This window comes from Papio anubis, chromosome 19, assembly GCF_008728515.1.
Source record: "Papio anubis isolate 15944 chromosome 19, Panubis1.0, whole genome shotgun sequence".
In the NCBI taxonomy this organism is placed as follows: Eukaryota; Metazoa; Chordata; class Mammalia; order Primates; family Cercopithecidae; genus Papio; species Papio anubis.
The window spans coordinates 66,496,001-66,513,136 of record NC_044994.1 but is presented as its reverse complement, the minus strand read 5'-3'; the positions used below and the strand labels follow the sequence as shown (position 1 = coordinate 66,513,136).

Sequence of the window (17,136 nt, the reverse complement as noted above, 5' to 3'; positions counted from 1 at the left end):
TGTTTATGGGTAAAATTATATGATGTCTTGAATTTGCTTTAAAAGATTATAGCAAAAAAAAGCATGTCTGTGAGGAACAGATGAAACAGTGACAAAATATTAATAACTGATAAATCTGGGCGATAGGTACTTAGAGGTTCTTCATACTCTTATCTGTGCTTTATGTGGTTTGAAAATTTCAATAGCAAAAATGATAAATTCAAATTTCAATAATAAAATAGTAAGGGCAAAATAAAGATATTTTCAACCATCAAAACTACTGTATAAGATCATTGGATATCTTGCAAAGATCTGCAGGAGACTATTTACATGACGTTGTAACAGTAAAAAGTTGGGAAGAACTGAAGCATCTGTCAATAGGGGACTAGTTAAATACAGAAACCCACATACAACAAAATGCTATGCAAACATTAAAAAGAAACTGTCGAGTGGAAAAGGAGGTTCCACAGCAGTCTGCAGAGCTGATTTCATGGTCACAGGAGTGTGAGACATCCGGAAGAGTGTTCATTCTATATTCAGAATGGTCATCTCTGCAAAGAGAAATTACAGATGGTTTTTTACTTTTTTCTTGAAACTGCTCTGTACTACTCAAGCTTTTCACAGGAGTATGTATTAATTTTATATTTAGGGGAAATTATTTTCTATAATGATTCCTTTAATTGGGGGCTAAATAATATATACACATGGACACAGAGTGCAGAATGATAGACAATGGAGACTCAGAAGATTAGGGGGTGGGAGGTGGGTGAATGATAAGAAATTACTTAATTGGGTACAATGTACATTATTCCAATGATGAATACACTAAAAGCCCTCACTTTACCACTACAATACATCCATGTAGCAAAGTTGCACTTGTACCCCACAAATTTATACAAATAAAATATTTTTAAAATTCTCATTATGTTCTTTCTACCTGATGAAATGATTTTTAAAATTTACTATTTATTGACTTTGAGACAGGCTCACTTTGTCATTCAGGCTGGAGTGCAGTGGCAAACACAGTTCGCCACAACCTCCACCTCCCAGGCTCAAGCAATCCTCCCACCTCAGCCCCCGAAGTAGCTGGGACTACACGCATGCACAACCACGCCCAGCTAATATTTTTGGCAGGGGACGGAGTCTCACTCTGTCACCCAGGCTGGAGAGCAATGGCATGATCTTGGCTCACTGCAACCTCTGCTTCCCGGGTTCGAGTGATTCTTCTGCCTTAGCCTCCCGAGTAGCTGGGATTACAGGCACCTACCACCACGTCTGGCTAATTTTTTTTTTTTTTTTTTCAGTAGAGAAGGGGCTTTGCCGTGTTGCCCTGTATCGAACTCCTGATCTCAGGTGATCCACCTGCCTTGGCCTCCCAAATGCTGGAATTACAGGTGTGAGCCACCGTCCGTGCCCAGCCCTAGTTTTTCATTTTTTTTTTTGTGGAGACGGGGTCTCACCCTTGTTGCCCAGGCTGGTCTGGAACTCCTGAGCTCAAGCAATCCACCTGCCTCAGCCTCCCAAAGTGTTGGAATTACAGGCGTAAGCCCCCACTCCTGGATGACTTTTTAATTTTAAAAATTGTATCAGGACTTTAGTAGTTCAAAGTGGAAAAGTGCTATATTTCTAAAACAATATGAAACCTGGAAGAGATTTCATTTATTTCTAAAAATGCAAGTAACATCTTAAAGGCACATGCATTTTTCCCTCAATCACCTACTGAGTACATTAAAATGTTAAGATGTCAAAAAGTACATAAAATACAACACATAGCATATATAGGAATAGACTTAAATACCTTTTGGTTAATTAAAATCAGGATGAAAATTCTGTTAGTTATAGGAAGAAATGGCAGTTGGAAAAGATAATGTTTTCTAGTTGGTTCTTAAAGAATCTGAACTGAAAGTATTCCAATAGTTCTATGTAAAAAATAACTTGTGGGTATTTTAGTAATATGTGTGTTCTTAGAATAGAACAGATGGCAGAACAAAATAAAACGTAATTTCCAGATGTATCATGTTGTAAATTCAGTGCCATGAACTCAGCATTATCAACTGAATATCACGTTTAAACATAGCCAGCAGTGTAGCACTTTTCGAGTAAATTTTAACTAAATGATTAACCTTTGAAATATCATTTAAGGTTTATTATCTGGGGTAGGTATCCCAAAAAGTGGATATTGTAGTAGCTGTTCAAATCTTCTGTTTTTAGATAATCTGCTGCTGCTGTGCGAGCTCTTCCTAGTCTGCAAGGATCCTCAGAACAGAGTTGGGGGGAGCCCACAGAGGACCATTTGCACTCATCCCTCTTTGGAGTCATTACAAAACAGCTGCTGTGCACGGCCCTTATCCAAAGAGTGTACTGTTCCCACCATGTCCTATTTCTTTGCTGATTTTAGGATTTCAAAGAATTAATTTAAAAGTAGCTGCTTTTTACCAAGAGGTTGGGGACCCCTAAACTTGGCAATCCCAATTAAGATAATGTAAAAGCAAATCAAAAGCTATCACCTCAGTTACCTGGTAGACATCTCCTTCTTTCAGGTCCATGTTCTAAGCATTAGGAATGATGAGAGATTTCTTAGGTTTTGATTTATCTGAATCAAGTATCTGTATTAGATTGAAGAATCACATTTTGTTACAAATTAACTGCATATACTTACAGTTGCTCTAAGGTAGATATTCTGTTTATTAATTAGTATGGTTCTAAATGATCTCGGGGAAATCATTTAAATACTTATTTAGGGATTTTAAAGGTCTAGCATATGACAAGTGGTGCCAGGTTATTATTATTATTATTATTTTACCTGCTTCCTAGAAGAACTGGATTGGCCATAGTGCGCAGTATTGGAATGATGCTTCTTTGAAGTTTTGGAAGACTCTGGACATAATTTTCTTTTAGACTTGTGGGCTATTTTGCTTACTATCAACCTGTGGTCACTTGTACCAACTTCTTTAGCTTGATTTTCTGATTGCTGCTGTAGCAGTCGGGGATCTTCTGTTTCTCCATCTGATTCAAAAATGTGTGGCTGTCTTTTCAGTTTTAGTGACCCATGGCTTTTCCCTAAAATTTGTGTTATACATTTGCCTGTTAAATTTTCTTTTCCTTTCATTTGGACGTCAACAGCACTTTTTACTACCCCTAAATTGTTATTTGACCTCAGCAATACTGCACTGTTAGATAGTTGCTTATTTTTGTTTAAACTCACAGTCGATTTTCCATTAGAAGAGGGAAATTTTGTCATATTTTCAGAAGACTCTGTATTTTTTTCTTGCAGAGGTCTGGAATTCTCCTGATTTAAATTGTTAGCAGCCTGCATCTGAATGTTACTATTATATCTGTTTTTTATAGCTGGACCTAAATTCAGTTTGTCATGCTGGATCATACTAGTTTTGAGTGAAAACAATTTAGATTGTGTCACAACATGCTGTTTTCTTTTCGGGCTGCCAAGTACTAAGGTATTTTTGAAAACTGGTACAAACTTAGGGGTGATGTTGCTTTGGGAGCTAAGATTTGTGTGTTGAACTTGAGCATTTCCTCTGTTGGGCATTAATACTTCCGAACGTACTTGTGGAGCCCTGATAGACAGGGATTTCTTTCTACTCTGAACAGACTCTGGCTGGAGATGCAAAGCTGAGAAAATGCCTGCTGTTGGCTGGCTGACTGAAAGCTCCACCTTGTGGTCCACTGCTACTGAACATGGTAGAAGACTTTGAGCACAGGCAGGTTTTATGGAAGTGGCTTGAGTCAGAGATGCCCTGAACATTTTTTTAGTGGTCAAATTGGGTGGCTTGACTTTGTGTTCCTGAAAGGATAGAGATTTAAAAAAAATTAAAAATGTTAATAATGTCCTTAATGAAAAAGAAATAAAATATAAAATACCATCCAATTAAGAATATAAAGCAACACTATGATTTACAGAACAGGTAAAGAAAAAACAAAATAAAAATGAGCCTTCTGGTGGAAATGTGTACATTTCTTAAGGTTTGTATCCTCCTTTAGATACTATCCAAGATACCATCTTAAGATAAAGGTATATACTACATTTCATATAAATCTACTATAAAAACCATTCGCACAGCTACTCATTGTCCTCCAAACATGCTCATGCTGCTGTCTTGCTCACTGAACAAGGTATGGCCTCCTTTAGATACTCAAAGTCCCACCTTCTCCCACCCATCAATCTACCATAGAGTGACTGTTTTTCTGTCAACTCTCCAAGGATCTGCTATAAATTAAATATTATTTGTCACAAAAAAAAAAAATAGTACAAGGTAAGCTATCTTATCTTTCAGTGCCCATGTTCCATCTTCCTAAGTAGGTACTAGATTCTTGGAGGGTAAGAACCAGGACTTATTTACTCTTAAATCCTTCACAGTTACTAAAAATCCTTGTTGAAAGAAATTAATAAAGAGGTGGCTGCACCTACACTAGGCCTTTAGGAATAAGTGGGATTTTGACTACAGGGAAGATGCCATCTGTGTCTTAATCATGTTTGTTTTTTCACTGCCTACCACAGTGCCTGGTACCTGGTAGCAATTCAGCAAGTATTTGTCAAAGAAATTTGTCAGATGCATGAAAATGATTCAAGTGTTTACAGTCTTTTAAAGATGAACTGTGGATACACACACACATACACATAAATAATATAAAATTTACCATTTTAACCATTTTTAAGTGAACAACAGTGGCTTTAAGTACATTTACCACTGTACTGTGTTATATAACCATCAACACTATTTCCAAAAATTTTTTCTCATTCCAAACAGAAACTTTGTACTCTGTAAATAGTAATTTCCTGTTTCCTCTTCCTTCTAGCCCCTGGTAACCTCTATTTTACTTTCTCTTCTATGAATTTGCCCATTCTAGGTACCACGTGTAAGTGGAATCATAAAATATTTGTCTTTTTGTGTCTGGCTTATTTCACATAATGTTTTCAAGGTCCATCTATATTGCAACATGAGTCAGAACTTATTCCTTTTAATGACTGACTATTCCCCTGTACATATATAGCATATTTTATCCACTCATCTGTTGGTGGAAAGTATTCTTTTAAAGTACATGTCTATTGAGTCCTGTTGTCTGTAAAAGACTGATACGTGGCAATAATCTGAAACACTGAACACCAAGTTCTTTTCTTACTTTCCCCATCAAAACACAGGTTTACAGCTTGAAATAAACATTTTAAAACTGCTAGGAATAATATGCAAACTTGAATGACTGGTTTTTCTCTCCACTACTGGAGGCTCCACTGTTGAATGAGGTTGAGAAGAGAATAGGAAAGATTTTGGAAATCAGAGTTGGAAATCACAAGTAAGAGACTGTGATTAGTAAGAGACTAATCCAATTATCTATTAGGTATAAACAAATCACACCAAAATGTAGTTGCTTATAACCAATAATAATTATGTTATCATCTCTCACTATTCTGGGGGTTGGCTTGGCTTAGTTTGGCATCTCTCATGCTGTGTGGTTAGATACTCTGCAGCTGGAGATCACTTCCTCTTTCACATGTGATAGGTGATGCTGGCTATTGACAGGCAGTCTCTTCCTGTGCTGGGGATCTCTCACAGATTGGACTCCAAGAACAGAAGTCCCCAGAAAGACCAGGTGGAAGCTGTTTCTCTCCTAAAGACCTAACCTCAGAGTATGTTGCATCACTCTGTCATAGGGACATCCAGACTCAAGAGAACAAGACCCATACCTCAATGACAGGAGTATTGTTCCATGACCAAAATGATGTGGAGAAGGAAATTCCAGGAAACTTAGTTCCATAATACTTAACTTGACATAATAGAAAGTCATTACAGAGAACAATACTCCTCCTTCCATGTTGACTATTCTTGGGAAAAATGGAAAGTCTCCAAGAAAATGTTGAGTGAGATTTGGGGGTGATGCTGAAAATAGGTGACTGGGATTCATTTCTGGAGATTACTTCAGTTGGAGGCTTACCCATACCACCAGGGCAAGAAGACATCCTGTCTTAGTTTGTTTTGGCTGCTATAACAGAGTAGGTAGTTTATAAACAACAGTTTTGGAGGCTAGGACGTCCAAGATCAAGGCAGATCCCTCTTGGGCCTTTTAAATAAGAGCCCTAATCCTGTTTAGCACAGTTCTACCCCCATGACCTAATTACCTCCCAAAGACCCTACCTCCTAATATCATCACCTTGGGAGTTAGGGTTTCAACATTTAAATTTTGGAGAAATACATTCAGACCATAGCACATCCTTCTTAATTTGCCCATTATTTTCAAAGGATACAAAGAAAACCCAGCAAAGTTTCATGACCCTGAATGACGAAATACAGAAGTTAACCAAGGAAGAATTACTGGCTTACTGCCCCTTGACATTGCTCAGCTGAGTGAAAAAGCATGCATCAAGAAGGGGTTTGTATTAGTTTGCTAGGGCAATGTGGCACAAAGTGCTACACACTGGATGGTCTACACAACAGAAACATTATCTCAGTTTTAGAGCCTTGAAGTCTGAAACCAAGGTGTTGGCAGGGCTGGTTCCTTCAGAGGGCCAGGAGGAAAGGATCTGTTCTGGGCCTGTTTTCTCGGCTTGTAGATGCCCATCTTCACATTCACACAGTATTCTTCCTCTATGTGTGTCTGTATCCAAATTGCCCCTTTTCATAAGAACACTAGTCATATTGGATTAGGGGCCCACCCTACTATAGTATAACCTCATTTTAACTAACTATATCTGCAGTGACCCTATATCAAATAAGGTCACATCCTAAGAGCTGGGGGTTAGGATTTCCGTGTATGTATCTGGGGGTACACAATTCAACCCACAACAGGATTGGGTATATACTTCTGGAGAGAGTAGAGAGAGGAGGCAGATGTTTTTCTGAAGACTCCCTGTACAAGGGAGCTAGGGTAAAGCTAAAAAGTAACTGATAAAACCTCATATACTATCTCTGTCGAGATACCGTATAAGAGACCACTACCATCAAATCAACCCATTTCAAGAAGTGAAGGTGTGAAGGCCTCCTACCCCCACACTCCCCACAGCCAATCTCTCTGCTGTGACTGCCATGGATAGGACGGACTGGTATTCAACCTCCATTCCACCCTCCTCCTAGTGCTCCTACATAGACTAAAGCCTGGAAATCTAAAATTTACATTTCATCTTTTGCAGCTAGGGTTTGGATGTGATTTAGTAACATCAGATGCACTCATAAAATATTTGGAAGTAGAAGTAAGGTCAAGCCACACTTCTGCTGTTTTTGCAGAAACGCTTAATTATGAATGCCTTTGATTTTCAGTTGCAGAGTTAGCAGCTTAAGTGTAGGGGAGGACAATGTAGGGTACCATTCTCTTGCTATAGAGTAGTAGTCCTCGACTTGACTTTTTGGCATCAGGGACTGGTTTTGTGGAAGACAATTTTTCCACGGACCAGGGTGGCAGGGGGGATGGATTTGAAATGAAACTGTTCCATCTCAGATCATCAGGCATTCAAATCTCATAAGGAGCATGCAACCTAGATCTCTCGCATACGCAGTTCACAATAGGGTTCGTGCTCCTATAAGAATCTAATGCCGCTGACAGGAGGCAGAGCTCAGGTGGTAATGCTCACTCGTTCTCCTGCCACTCACCTCCTGCTGTGTGGCCTGGTTCCTAACAAGCCATGGACTGGTAGGTCCATGGCCTGGGGGTTGGGGACCCCCGCTATAGAGCATACTAAGCAAACATACCAATGTACTTCACCACATACCACTGCCCTTGTCCTATGCAAGGTCTCCCCGCACAGATGCTATTGTGAGAAGAAGGGTTCTTAAATTGGATTGAAGAACATTTCTACCTTAAAGAGATGTTTTGTCATAAGGGACTGAGTCACCTTGAAGTATCCAGAATGAATTTTTTTCCATTTGATGAAAAAAGGGTTAAAGAATTAAGTTAAAAATGAATATAGAAAAGCAAAGAACACGCACTGTTTGGACCCTTGGGTTCTATAAACTGTAGTAATGTTTAAACAATATATCTACTACTTGAGATAAAAGAAAACTCATAGGCAGATTCATATAAGTTACTTGTTTTTGGACAGAAAACTGTACTAGAATATGCGTGTGGCGTATGAAATATGTTTATATTCACACACTGTTTCTTCTTCAGCTGTCTTTTGGAAATATACATATGGTGAACATAACTTCTAGAAGTTTCTTTTGCTCCCTAGCCTAGCCTGTCAATATATTATTTACTCATTCTTTCAATTTTTAAGATAAAGTAAATAGCTCAAAGGGGGAAACCTCTAGATTTATATCCAAAATTTATAAAAAGACTACAAAAGAGCCTATGTAAACAGCAGATGAGATCATAAATAATTCACATAACTTAAATATACTTAATAGTCAACAAACTACAGCTTTGTGAAGTCATAAGCCAACAAAAAAACATATGCTTTATTATATCATTATCATTATTCTGCCAAGTGTCATTGGCAAATGCAACCTGGTTGAATTTTAATTTCTAGAATTTATATATAACTTATGTAACTTTATACATTAACATAACATTATAGAAGAAGGCTAAAAGCTTGAACTTACATATGAATGAATATCTCACGGAAGCTTAATATTAAAGTAATAATTAAATGAAACTTGAGAAATGACGAAGATGACTAATCAAAAGTTTTATCGCTCAAAATTTGGTTCCGTGCATTGCATCACCTCAGTGTATTTCTTGCTTCAAGTTGAAGCAGAATTCAGTCAAGCTTAGATATAACCACAGGTTTATAGGACATATGGGTTTTTGAAGAATATTTTCTTTAAGTGACATGACACAACAAGAAAGCAGTCAAATTCAGAATATGGGACATTCTCTAGGGAAAATAATCTAGTTTTCCCACAAATAACTGGCCTAAATAAAAGGGGAGAGAGTTTGAGATGTTATAGAATAAAGAGATTTAAGAGACATACATAAAATTATGTGGAACATTTTTTGGATTCTGATTTAAACAAAACTCCTAAAAATAAATCTGTGTGAGATAAGTGGGGAACTGCAGTGTGAACTAGTACTTAACAGATATTAAGAAACTACTGTTAATTCTGTTAGGTGTAATAATAACATAGGGGTTATATAAAAATATTTTGAAATGAGATAGAATGTACACCATAGTCTTTACAGGTAAAACACTATATCTGGGATTGGTTCTAAAATCCCCCAGTTTACTCCCTACCCAAAAATATGTCAAGGGGAAACTAGATGAGAAGCACATGAGAGGTGATTATACTAATTTCCTTCATATATCTTTGACATTTTCTGTATGTTAAAAAAAAAAAAAAAACAAGTTTGACTAAGCATTCCTAATTTTTTTAAGCTGACTGAGTTTTATCAAGTAGTCTGATCAATTTGTTTTCCATTTTTAAAATTTATGCTTTTTCCACTACATGAATCTTAAGAGTTAACATGTATGTGGTCTAGCAATAATAACTTACTGAGAGCTCACCAAGAAACTTTTCTATGTGTTATCTCATGTAGTCCTAAAAACCCCTATGAAGTAAGTACTGCAAAAGACATGACCCTCTTCAAAGGAAGGACTTACTGCCTCTGGTGGAGTGCTGTCAGCAGAAACCCCTTTAGGGATTGCTTTGGTTACAGAGGGCCAATGCCCAAGGATATGCCTGTCTCAGGGTGGCCCAAATCCAATGACAGATGCAGAAGGGGTTATAAAGGCCTGGCTATTTGGACCAGTGCAGAACAACTCTGATGGGCCATTTTAGTCTCAGAGCTCCTCAGAAGGGTGGCCAGGGCCATCTGGTGTCTGCTTTGTTTTTGACTTCTCCCTTTCTCCAATCTTGCTTCCTCCCTGCCTTCCACAGGTATTGTTTCCAAGGGCAGTCCCTAGCAAACATCATGTGCACTAGGCCACCTCAGAATCAGCTCCTAGAGAACCCAATCTGTGACAAGTTTTATCATTACCACTGCTAGCCTCTGCCTCATTTTACCCATGGAGCATTTTAAAATGGGGCACATGGAGATCAAATAACTTGGCCCAAATTATACAATTAGTAAGAGGTTCAAATTCAGGCAGCCTGTTTCTAGAGCTTGAGCTCTTAGCTACAAATATAAACTTTTTCCAATTATAGGACTAAGAATCTTGGATTTCTATTCTAATTCTGCAATGCATTTAACTGTGTGGCTTTGGTTAAATAATTTTGGTGAAATTATTGGGATGTTCTGTCTCCTCTTCTGCAAAATTGAGTAAATCCTTTATCCAAAGATCAATTTTTTATTATTAAATGAAATAATACACACAAAAGCAGCTGGCATGCAGAAGGCACTCAGTAGAATTGAGTAGGATAAATTCTTATTGTAAAGAACAATATAAAACCATAATTTCCAATTAAGTGTTATTTTACATTCATGAAGCAAATTTTAACAAGCACATTGTTCTGATTAACTATTTCTAAAACAAACATGGGCTGGAAATCTTAAGTATTCCAGAAATATATTCAAAAAACATGTGTGATATAACAACATATCTTCTTCCAGATTCTTTAGGTTCAGACCTGGCCAGCGACTTTAAAAGATGTTATGTCTGAACAAAACTTTAATACTATTTTAAAGATGTCAATGGGCATTTGTCCACTCACTCTCCCTTCTGAGGAGATGACCTTGTCTGCAGGCCTTTGTGTCTAGGCTGTCAGGTTTTTGTACCATTTTTCTCTAACTAACAGTAGGAGGAGTTGGCCTCTGACCAGGAAGATAAACAACTCTCAATTATAAATTTACATGTATCTAATATTGTGGTCTCAGAATACATAAAGCAAAATATGAAAGTAGGAAAAGTAGATAAATCCACATGATGTTGGGAGATTAGAACACACTTCTCAGCAACTGACTGACAGGTCATAATGTATTTAAGCCAGAAACACATAAGGAAAAGATAGCTAGAAAATTCCCATATCTTAGAAAGTTAATAAATACATTTTAAAATAATTCATGTAATTAGTACATTTTGAAGTAATTTATTTATAGGAAGTACAAAAGACTGCCCTATACCTAAAGTTATAAACTATTATTGAGAGAAATTAAATAATATATGTTTAATATGTGGAGAAATATACAACATTCTTAAATTGTAAGACTCAATGAAATTCCCATCAAAATCCCAACATGGTCTCTCTGTCTCTATGTGTGTGTGTGTGCTCGTGTGTGTCTGTGTCTATGTGTAAGTTGACAAGTTGAAACTAAATGTGTATGGAAATGCACAGTTCAATAGATAAGATGCTTTATCAGATTTCAAAAATCTTATAAAATTTAAGATTAAAACACTATAATAAATATAAATTTTAAGATTACATAATTAAGATGATTTGAAAAGCATGGTATTGGGGCTAGGATCAACAAACTGACCAGAGAAAGAGATTAAAGAGGCCTGAAACAATACTATACACACAAAGACACTGGATTTATGACAAATGTAGTGCTGCAAAGTTTTGGAGGGAGAAAAAGTATTGAGAAAAAAGTACTGGGGTAAGAATGGTCTTTTTTATCTTTAGCTTGGACATATGGATATCCATATTAAAGAAATCTGACTCCCTACATCACATCACATTACAAAAATAAATTCCAACTGCATTGCAGATCTAAATGTGAAGGCAAAACAACCTTTTATTGGATGATATTAGAGGAGAAGACCTTCATGACTTTGGGGTACAGAAATATTTTTTAAACAGGATACAAAAAGTAGCAACCATAAAGAAAAAGACTGATCACTCTGATTATAAATTAGGACCTGCTGCCAAAAGATACTATTAAGACACCAAGACAACTTTAAGAGAGAAAGCATGTTATAGAATGAAAGAAGATAATTGTATATAACTGATAAAAAACTCATATCTCACTTATGTTAAAAATACATATAAATCAATAAAAACACAAACACATAACACAGTAGAAAAATGAAAGAATGGCATTTCAAAAAAAAAAAATCCAAATGGCCAAAATACATATGAAAAGATGTTCAATCTCATTAATAATCAGGAAAATGAAAATTAAAAACACACAATAATAAATACACCTATCACAAGGGCTGAAATTAAAGACCAACAATACCAAAAATGGGCAAGGATATGAAGCAACATAAATTCTCCTATACTGCTTTGGGGCAGAGGGGAGTACAGATTGGTTAGGGAAATAGTTTGGTGTTGCCAGCAAAGTTGGAAATACCCATACTAATTCTACTCCTGGAGGTTTCATGTACATGAAACATATACGAGACATATACAAGAATGTTCATCACAGCATTACTAGTAGTAGCCCCTAAAAAGAAACAATTCAAATATTCATCAATAATATTCTGGATAAACTGCAGCATAATAACATAGTCAAATGCTACATATAAAGGAAAATAAACCAACTATAGCTAAGTGGAGCAACATGGATGAATGTCACAAACATGATGCTGAGCCTAAAAAGCCAGGCACAAAGGAATACGTACTCTGTGATTTGTTTTACATGAAGTTCAAAAGCAGGCAAAATGAAATATGATGTTTAAGGACACATACTTAGTTGATAAAATAAGGAATCATTTCCATAGTAGTGGTCATCTTTTGGGAAAGGAAAGGAGTTACTACTAGGAAGGTATAAGTAGGAGGCTCCTAAGTCCTGGCAAGGTTCTATGTTTTATCTGTGTGATAGTTACATGGACATTTGATATTCATTAAGCTGTACAATATTACTTTTCTATATGTGTGCAATATGTCACCATAAGAATAGATTTTAAAATGCAGAGCAGACAAACTCAGTAGAAAACACCCTCCCTCCCCAATAGTTTCCAGCCTCAGTAAAAATAAAAACCATGAATCTGATTTCAAGTTAAGTCCTCAACCGCTTTGTTCTGACAAACTCTGAGATGTAGGCCAATCCCCATATGGCCATTTCATCTTTAATTTGTCCATTAGCAGATAGCTAATTATATTAATTTCTTAATGAAATCAGACAGAAGACAGACACTAGCCCTCTGCTTCCTTATACAGCAGGGATCATACTTTAATCTCTAAGTGGTTCCATAGAAGCTCCAACTTTGACTTGGTGAGGGGCAGACATCTTACCTTCCATTTAACTGAACTTGTACTGACAGCACAGTATCTCCAAATAAATACTCTTCATAAAACTCTGTCTCTTCAATCTCCAATAACCCAACTTATTTATATCCTTGATGTGGGTGAAACATTTCAGTAAACAACCACTACTATAGTACCATGTTAAATATAATAATAACAAATGACTAAGTATAGTAGTAGTAACAACAAACAGTTTTAGGGAAACATTGAACTGAGAGAAAAGAATTATTGCTGCACATTGGGTTGGGTATTCCACCCCAGAAGGCAAGAGATTCAAGTAAAATAGATGGATAGTATGTCTTGGAGAACTAGATAGGACAAGAGATCTCTTACCTGTATGTTAGGTTTAGTTAGTTCTTGTGTGTAGTAGCACGGTTTACTTGTTATCTTTATGGGAAATCCACATATATGAGGCAGTTTAGATTTTAAATCTGAAAGAAAACTTTTCAACACAACTTCTGAATCTACCCTTGGAAAGAACTGTATGGGCTGACTTCTGATGCAACTGAGAGGATATCTGAACAACGTTAAAGAACAATGTCTAATTTTATTACATAAGAGGTGGCAATTTATATGGGATTTTAAAAAGTATTAAAGTAGCAATGTTACAAAGGCACACATAAATATATCCTAACTCTTTTATATACTGCTTATCTGATACCATCCACAGCTGAAAGCGTGTTTTCTCACAGGGATCTTCATTCCTTACATTCTAACACTCCAAATTGAGACAATTCATAGTACCTTACTACATGGCTTTCTAAATGGAAGGGCAACTACGACACTCCAAAAACAATGTATAAGAAAGATACTATAAGCCTTACGAATTACAAAATAAGTATTATAATAAACAATGAACAGGTTGCACCTCCAAAAACAGTAAAAAATTCAGGACAGAGAAACAACACATACAGATTGTATTTAAGCTGCGGAAGCAGTTCTTTGAGAAAGCAGTTACTTTTTCTGATGAAACATATTCTGAAGATTTTGAATAATATGTTGGCATCTAATGAAAGAAAACAACTGATATATGTTAACCTCAGTTTTACTATTAAAATAAGTTTGGCTTAGGAAACATAGAATGCGAAAAGACAACACTAAGACAACCATTTTTAAACTCCAGCAGGTCAGAATACAGATAGAACTGGTGAAATCAGTACTAAGATTTAAGAGTTTTGCCTGAGCACTTATGCTCTTCTCGTGTGTATATTTCAATTTTAAAAAATATTGTTTAAAAATATATTTTCTTAAGTCAACGGGGTGCAATTAAATATAAGTCAAATCATTTAAAATTTGCCTATGAAATTAGATAATCTCCTCAAAAGAAAAATCTTGTTTTTGTTTCCAACCTAACCTTTTATTTCAACCCTTTCAATTGTATCTGAAATGCCACTGGAGGGAGCACTTGGCTAAGGAGAAGCATGATTGCTTTTTTAACTTTCTAAGAAAGTTCTAACTTTGGTTTTCTAAATTGTTGAAATGGTGTTTAAGGAAAATATCCTTATTAAGTTCATCCTCATATAAAAATAGGAAGATATTCTAAGCAAACCAAAAACACTTGTACAGATAAGAAGTAGGGGGAAATGTACCATAGTTTCAGTTAGACACAGAGAAGGTTGAGAAGTATGACATGAGAGTGGGAGCAAAACTAGATTATAATGTGGGCAGATAGTATTTGCTTCAGTTGCTGTGTAAAGGATATGTGAAGGTCCTTTCTCCGAGCATTTTGAAATAGATGTTGCAGTATATTTTAATTTTTCCACAATCTTCTGGAAGTTTATAGCCATACTAAAAATTAAGCACAAAATTTAAAATATCTTGGAGAAAGCTAAACTTAGGCTAAGTTACAATAAACAAAAATCAAATAACTTCTAATGTAACATATATTTCCATTCCTTACCAGGGCATCCCAGTGTCTCTGGAAATCTCCATATGAGCGAAAAGGACAGTCAGGGGGGATGGCATGAAGAATATTTATAATTTGTCCCATTTTCATACTATGAAAAATCAGAGGAAGTTATTATGAGCCAATGCTTAAATATAGTTTAATAAGTCAACTACATGATTTAGAAAGTGTTCAAAAAAGATTTAACAACCATCTCACTAGCTATATATAGTAAACTAAACATCTCAAATTTCAAACACATTGTACTAAATCTTTTTATTTTGCTTTAATTGACAAACAAAAATAGTATATATTTATCATGTATGACATATTTCAAAATATGTATACATTGTGGATTGCTAAGTCAAGCTAATTAACATGCATTTACTCATATACTTTGTGTGTGTGTGTGTGTGGTAGACCACTTAAAATGTACTCTTTGCTCTATTATTTATTTTTTGAGACAGTGTCTCACTCTGTCACCCAGGCTGGAGGGCAGTGGTGCAATCTCAGCTCACTGCAACCTCTGCTTCCCGGGTTCAAGCCATTGTTCAAGCGATTCTCCTGCCTTAGCCACTAGCTGGGATTACAGGCGTGCACCACTACGCTCAGCTAATTTTTGTATTTTTAGTAGAGACAGGGTTTTGCCATATTGACCAGGCTGGTCTCAATTCTGGCCTCAGATGATCTGCCTGCCTTGGCCTCCCAAAGTGCTGCAATTACAGGTGTGAGCCACCTCACCCCTTCTTAGTGATTTTTAATATGTATGTAAAAAAAGTAATTGCGATTTTTGCCATTACTTTCAATAGCAAAAACTGCAATTACTTTTGCACCAACCTAATACTTTTTTATTAACTATAGTCACCATGCTGTACAATAGATCTTTTGAAGTTATCTTTCCTATATAACTGAAATTTTGTATCCTTTCACCAACATCTCCCCAATCCATGCCTTCACTCCCACCTACCCAGCCCCTGGTAAGCACTATTCTGCTCTCTGCTTCTGAGAGTTCAATTGTTTTAGAGTCCACAAGGAAGTGAGATCGTAAGGTATTTGTCTTTCTGTGCCTGGCTTATTTCATTTAACATAATATCCCTTAGATTCATCCAAGTTGCAAATGACAGGATTTCCTTCTCTTTTAAGGGTGACTATTATTCTATTTGTGTATATACCACATATTTCTTTATCCATTCATCTGTTGCTGGGCACTTAGGTTGATTCCATATCTCGGCTGTTATGAATAATACTGAAATGAACGTGGCGGTGCAGATATCTCTTCAATATACTGATTTAACTTCCTTTGTGTCACCAGTAGTGGGATTGCTAGATCATAAGATATTTCTATTTCTAATATCTTGAGGAACCTCCATACTGTTTTCCATGATGGCTGAACTAATTTACATTCTCATCAACAGTGTGCAAGTGTTCCCTTTTCCCCACATCCTTGCCAGTATTTGTTGTATTTTGTCATTTTGATAATAACCATTCATCAGGTATGAGGTGATCTCTCATTGTGACTTTAATTTGCATTTCCCCTGATGATTAATGGTGTTGAGTATTTTTTTTTTTTTTTTTTTTTGAGACGGAGTCTTGCTCTGTCACCCAGTCTGGAGTGCAGTGGAGTGATCTCAGCTCACTGCAAGCTCCGCCTCTCAGGTTCACGCCATTCTCCTACCTCAGCCTCCCAAGTAGCTGGGACTACAAGCGCCTGCCACCACGCCAGGCTAAATTTTTTTTTTTTTTTTTTTTTGAGACAGAGTCTTGCTCTGTCGCCCAGGCTGGAGTGCAGTGGCGCGATCTCCACTCACTGCAAGCTCCGCTTCCCGGGTTCACACCATTCTCCTGCCTCAGCCTCCCGTGTAGCTGGGACTACAGGCGCCCGCCACCGTGCCTGGCTAATTTTTTTTTTTTTTAATGTATTTTTAGTACAGACGGGGTTTCACTGTGTTAGCCAGGATGGTCTCAATCTCCTGACCTCGTGATCCGCCTGCATAGGCCTCCCAAAGTGCTGGGATTACAGGTATGAGCCACCCCGCCCAGCCGGTGTTGAGCATTTTTTCATACACCTGTTGGTCATTTAAATATCTTCTTTTGAGAAATGTTATTTGAGGGCTTTGCCCATTTTAAAATCAGGTTATTTGCTTTCTTGCTATTGAGTTATTTGAGTTCCTTAAGTAGTTTGGATAGTAGCTCTTTATCAGA

The 17,136-nt window shown here is 36.7% G+C and overlaps 1 protein-coding gene across 3 annotated transcripts in view; it reads right to left on the bottom strand.

Moving 5' to 3' along the window:
• Positions 1–256: 256 nt before the first annotated feature.
• Positions 257–17,136, bottom strand: part of C19H18orf63 (chromosome 19 C18orf63 homolog) — a 39,708-nt gene continuing 22,828 nt past the window's right edge. Inside the window, exons 8-13 of one of the 3 annotated variants that reach the window (XM_017951847.3) lie at positions 14,950–15,046; positions 14,752–14,837; positions 13,383–13,566; positions 2,783–3,781; positions 2,487–2,585; positions 257–530 (exon numbers count right to left, since the gene is read on the bottom strand). In XM_017951847.3, coding sequence (XP_017807336.1) covers positions 2,529–2,585; positions 2,783–3,781; positions 13,383–13,566; positions 14,752–14,837; positions 14,950–15,046 — 1,423 coding nt within the window. In that variant the 3' untranslated portion in view covers positions 257–530; positions 2,487–2,528. The remainder of the gene's footprint in view (positions 531–2,486; positions 2,586–2,782; positions 3,782–13,382; positions 13,567–14,751; positions 14,838–14,949; positions 15,047–17,136) is intronic. The other 2 variants (XM_021930220.2, XM_017951849.3) reach the window with 2 other exon arrangements.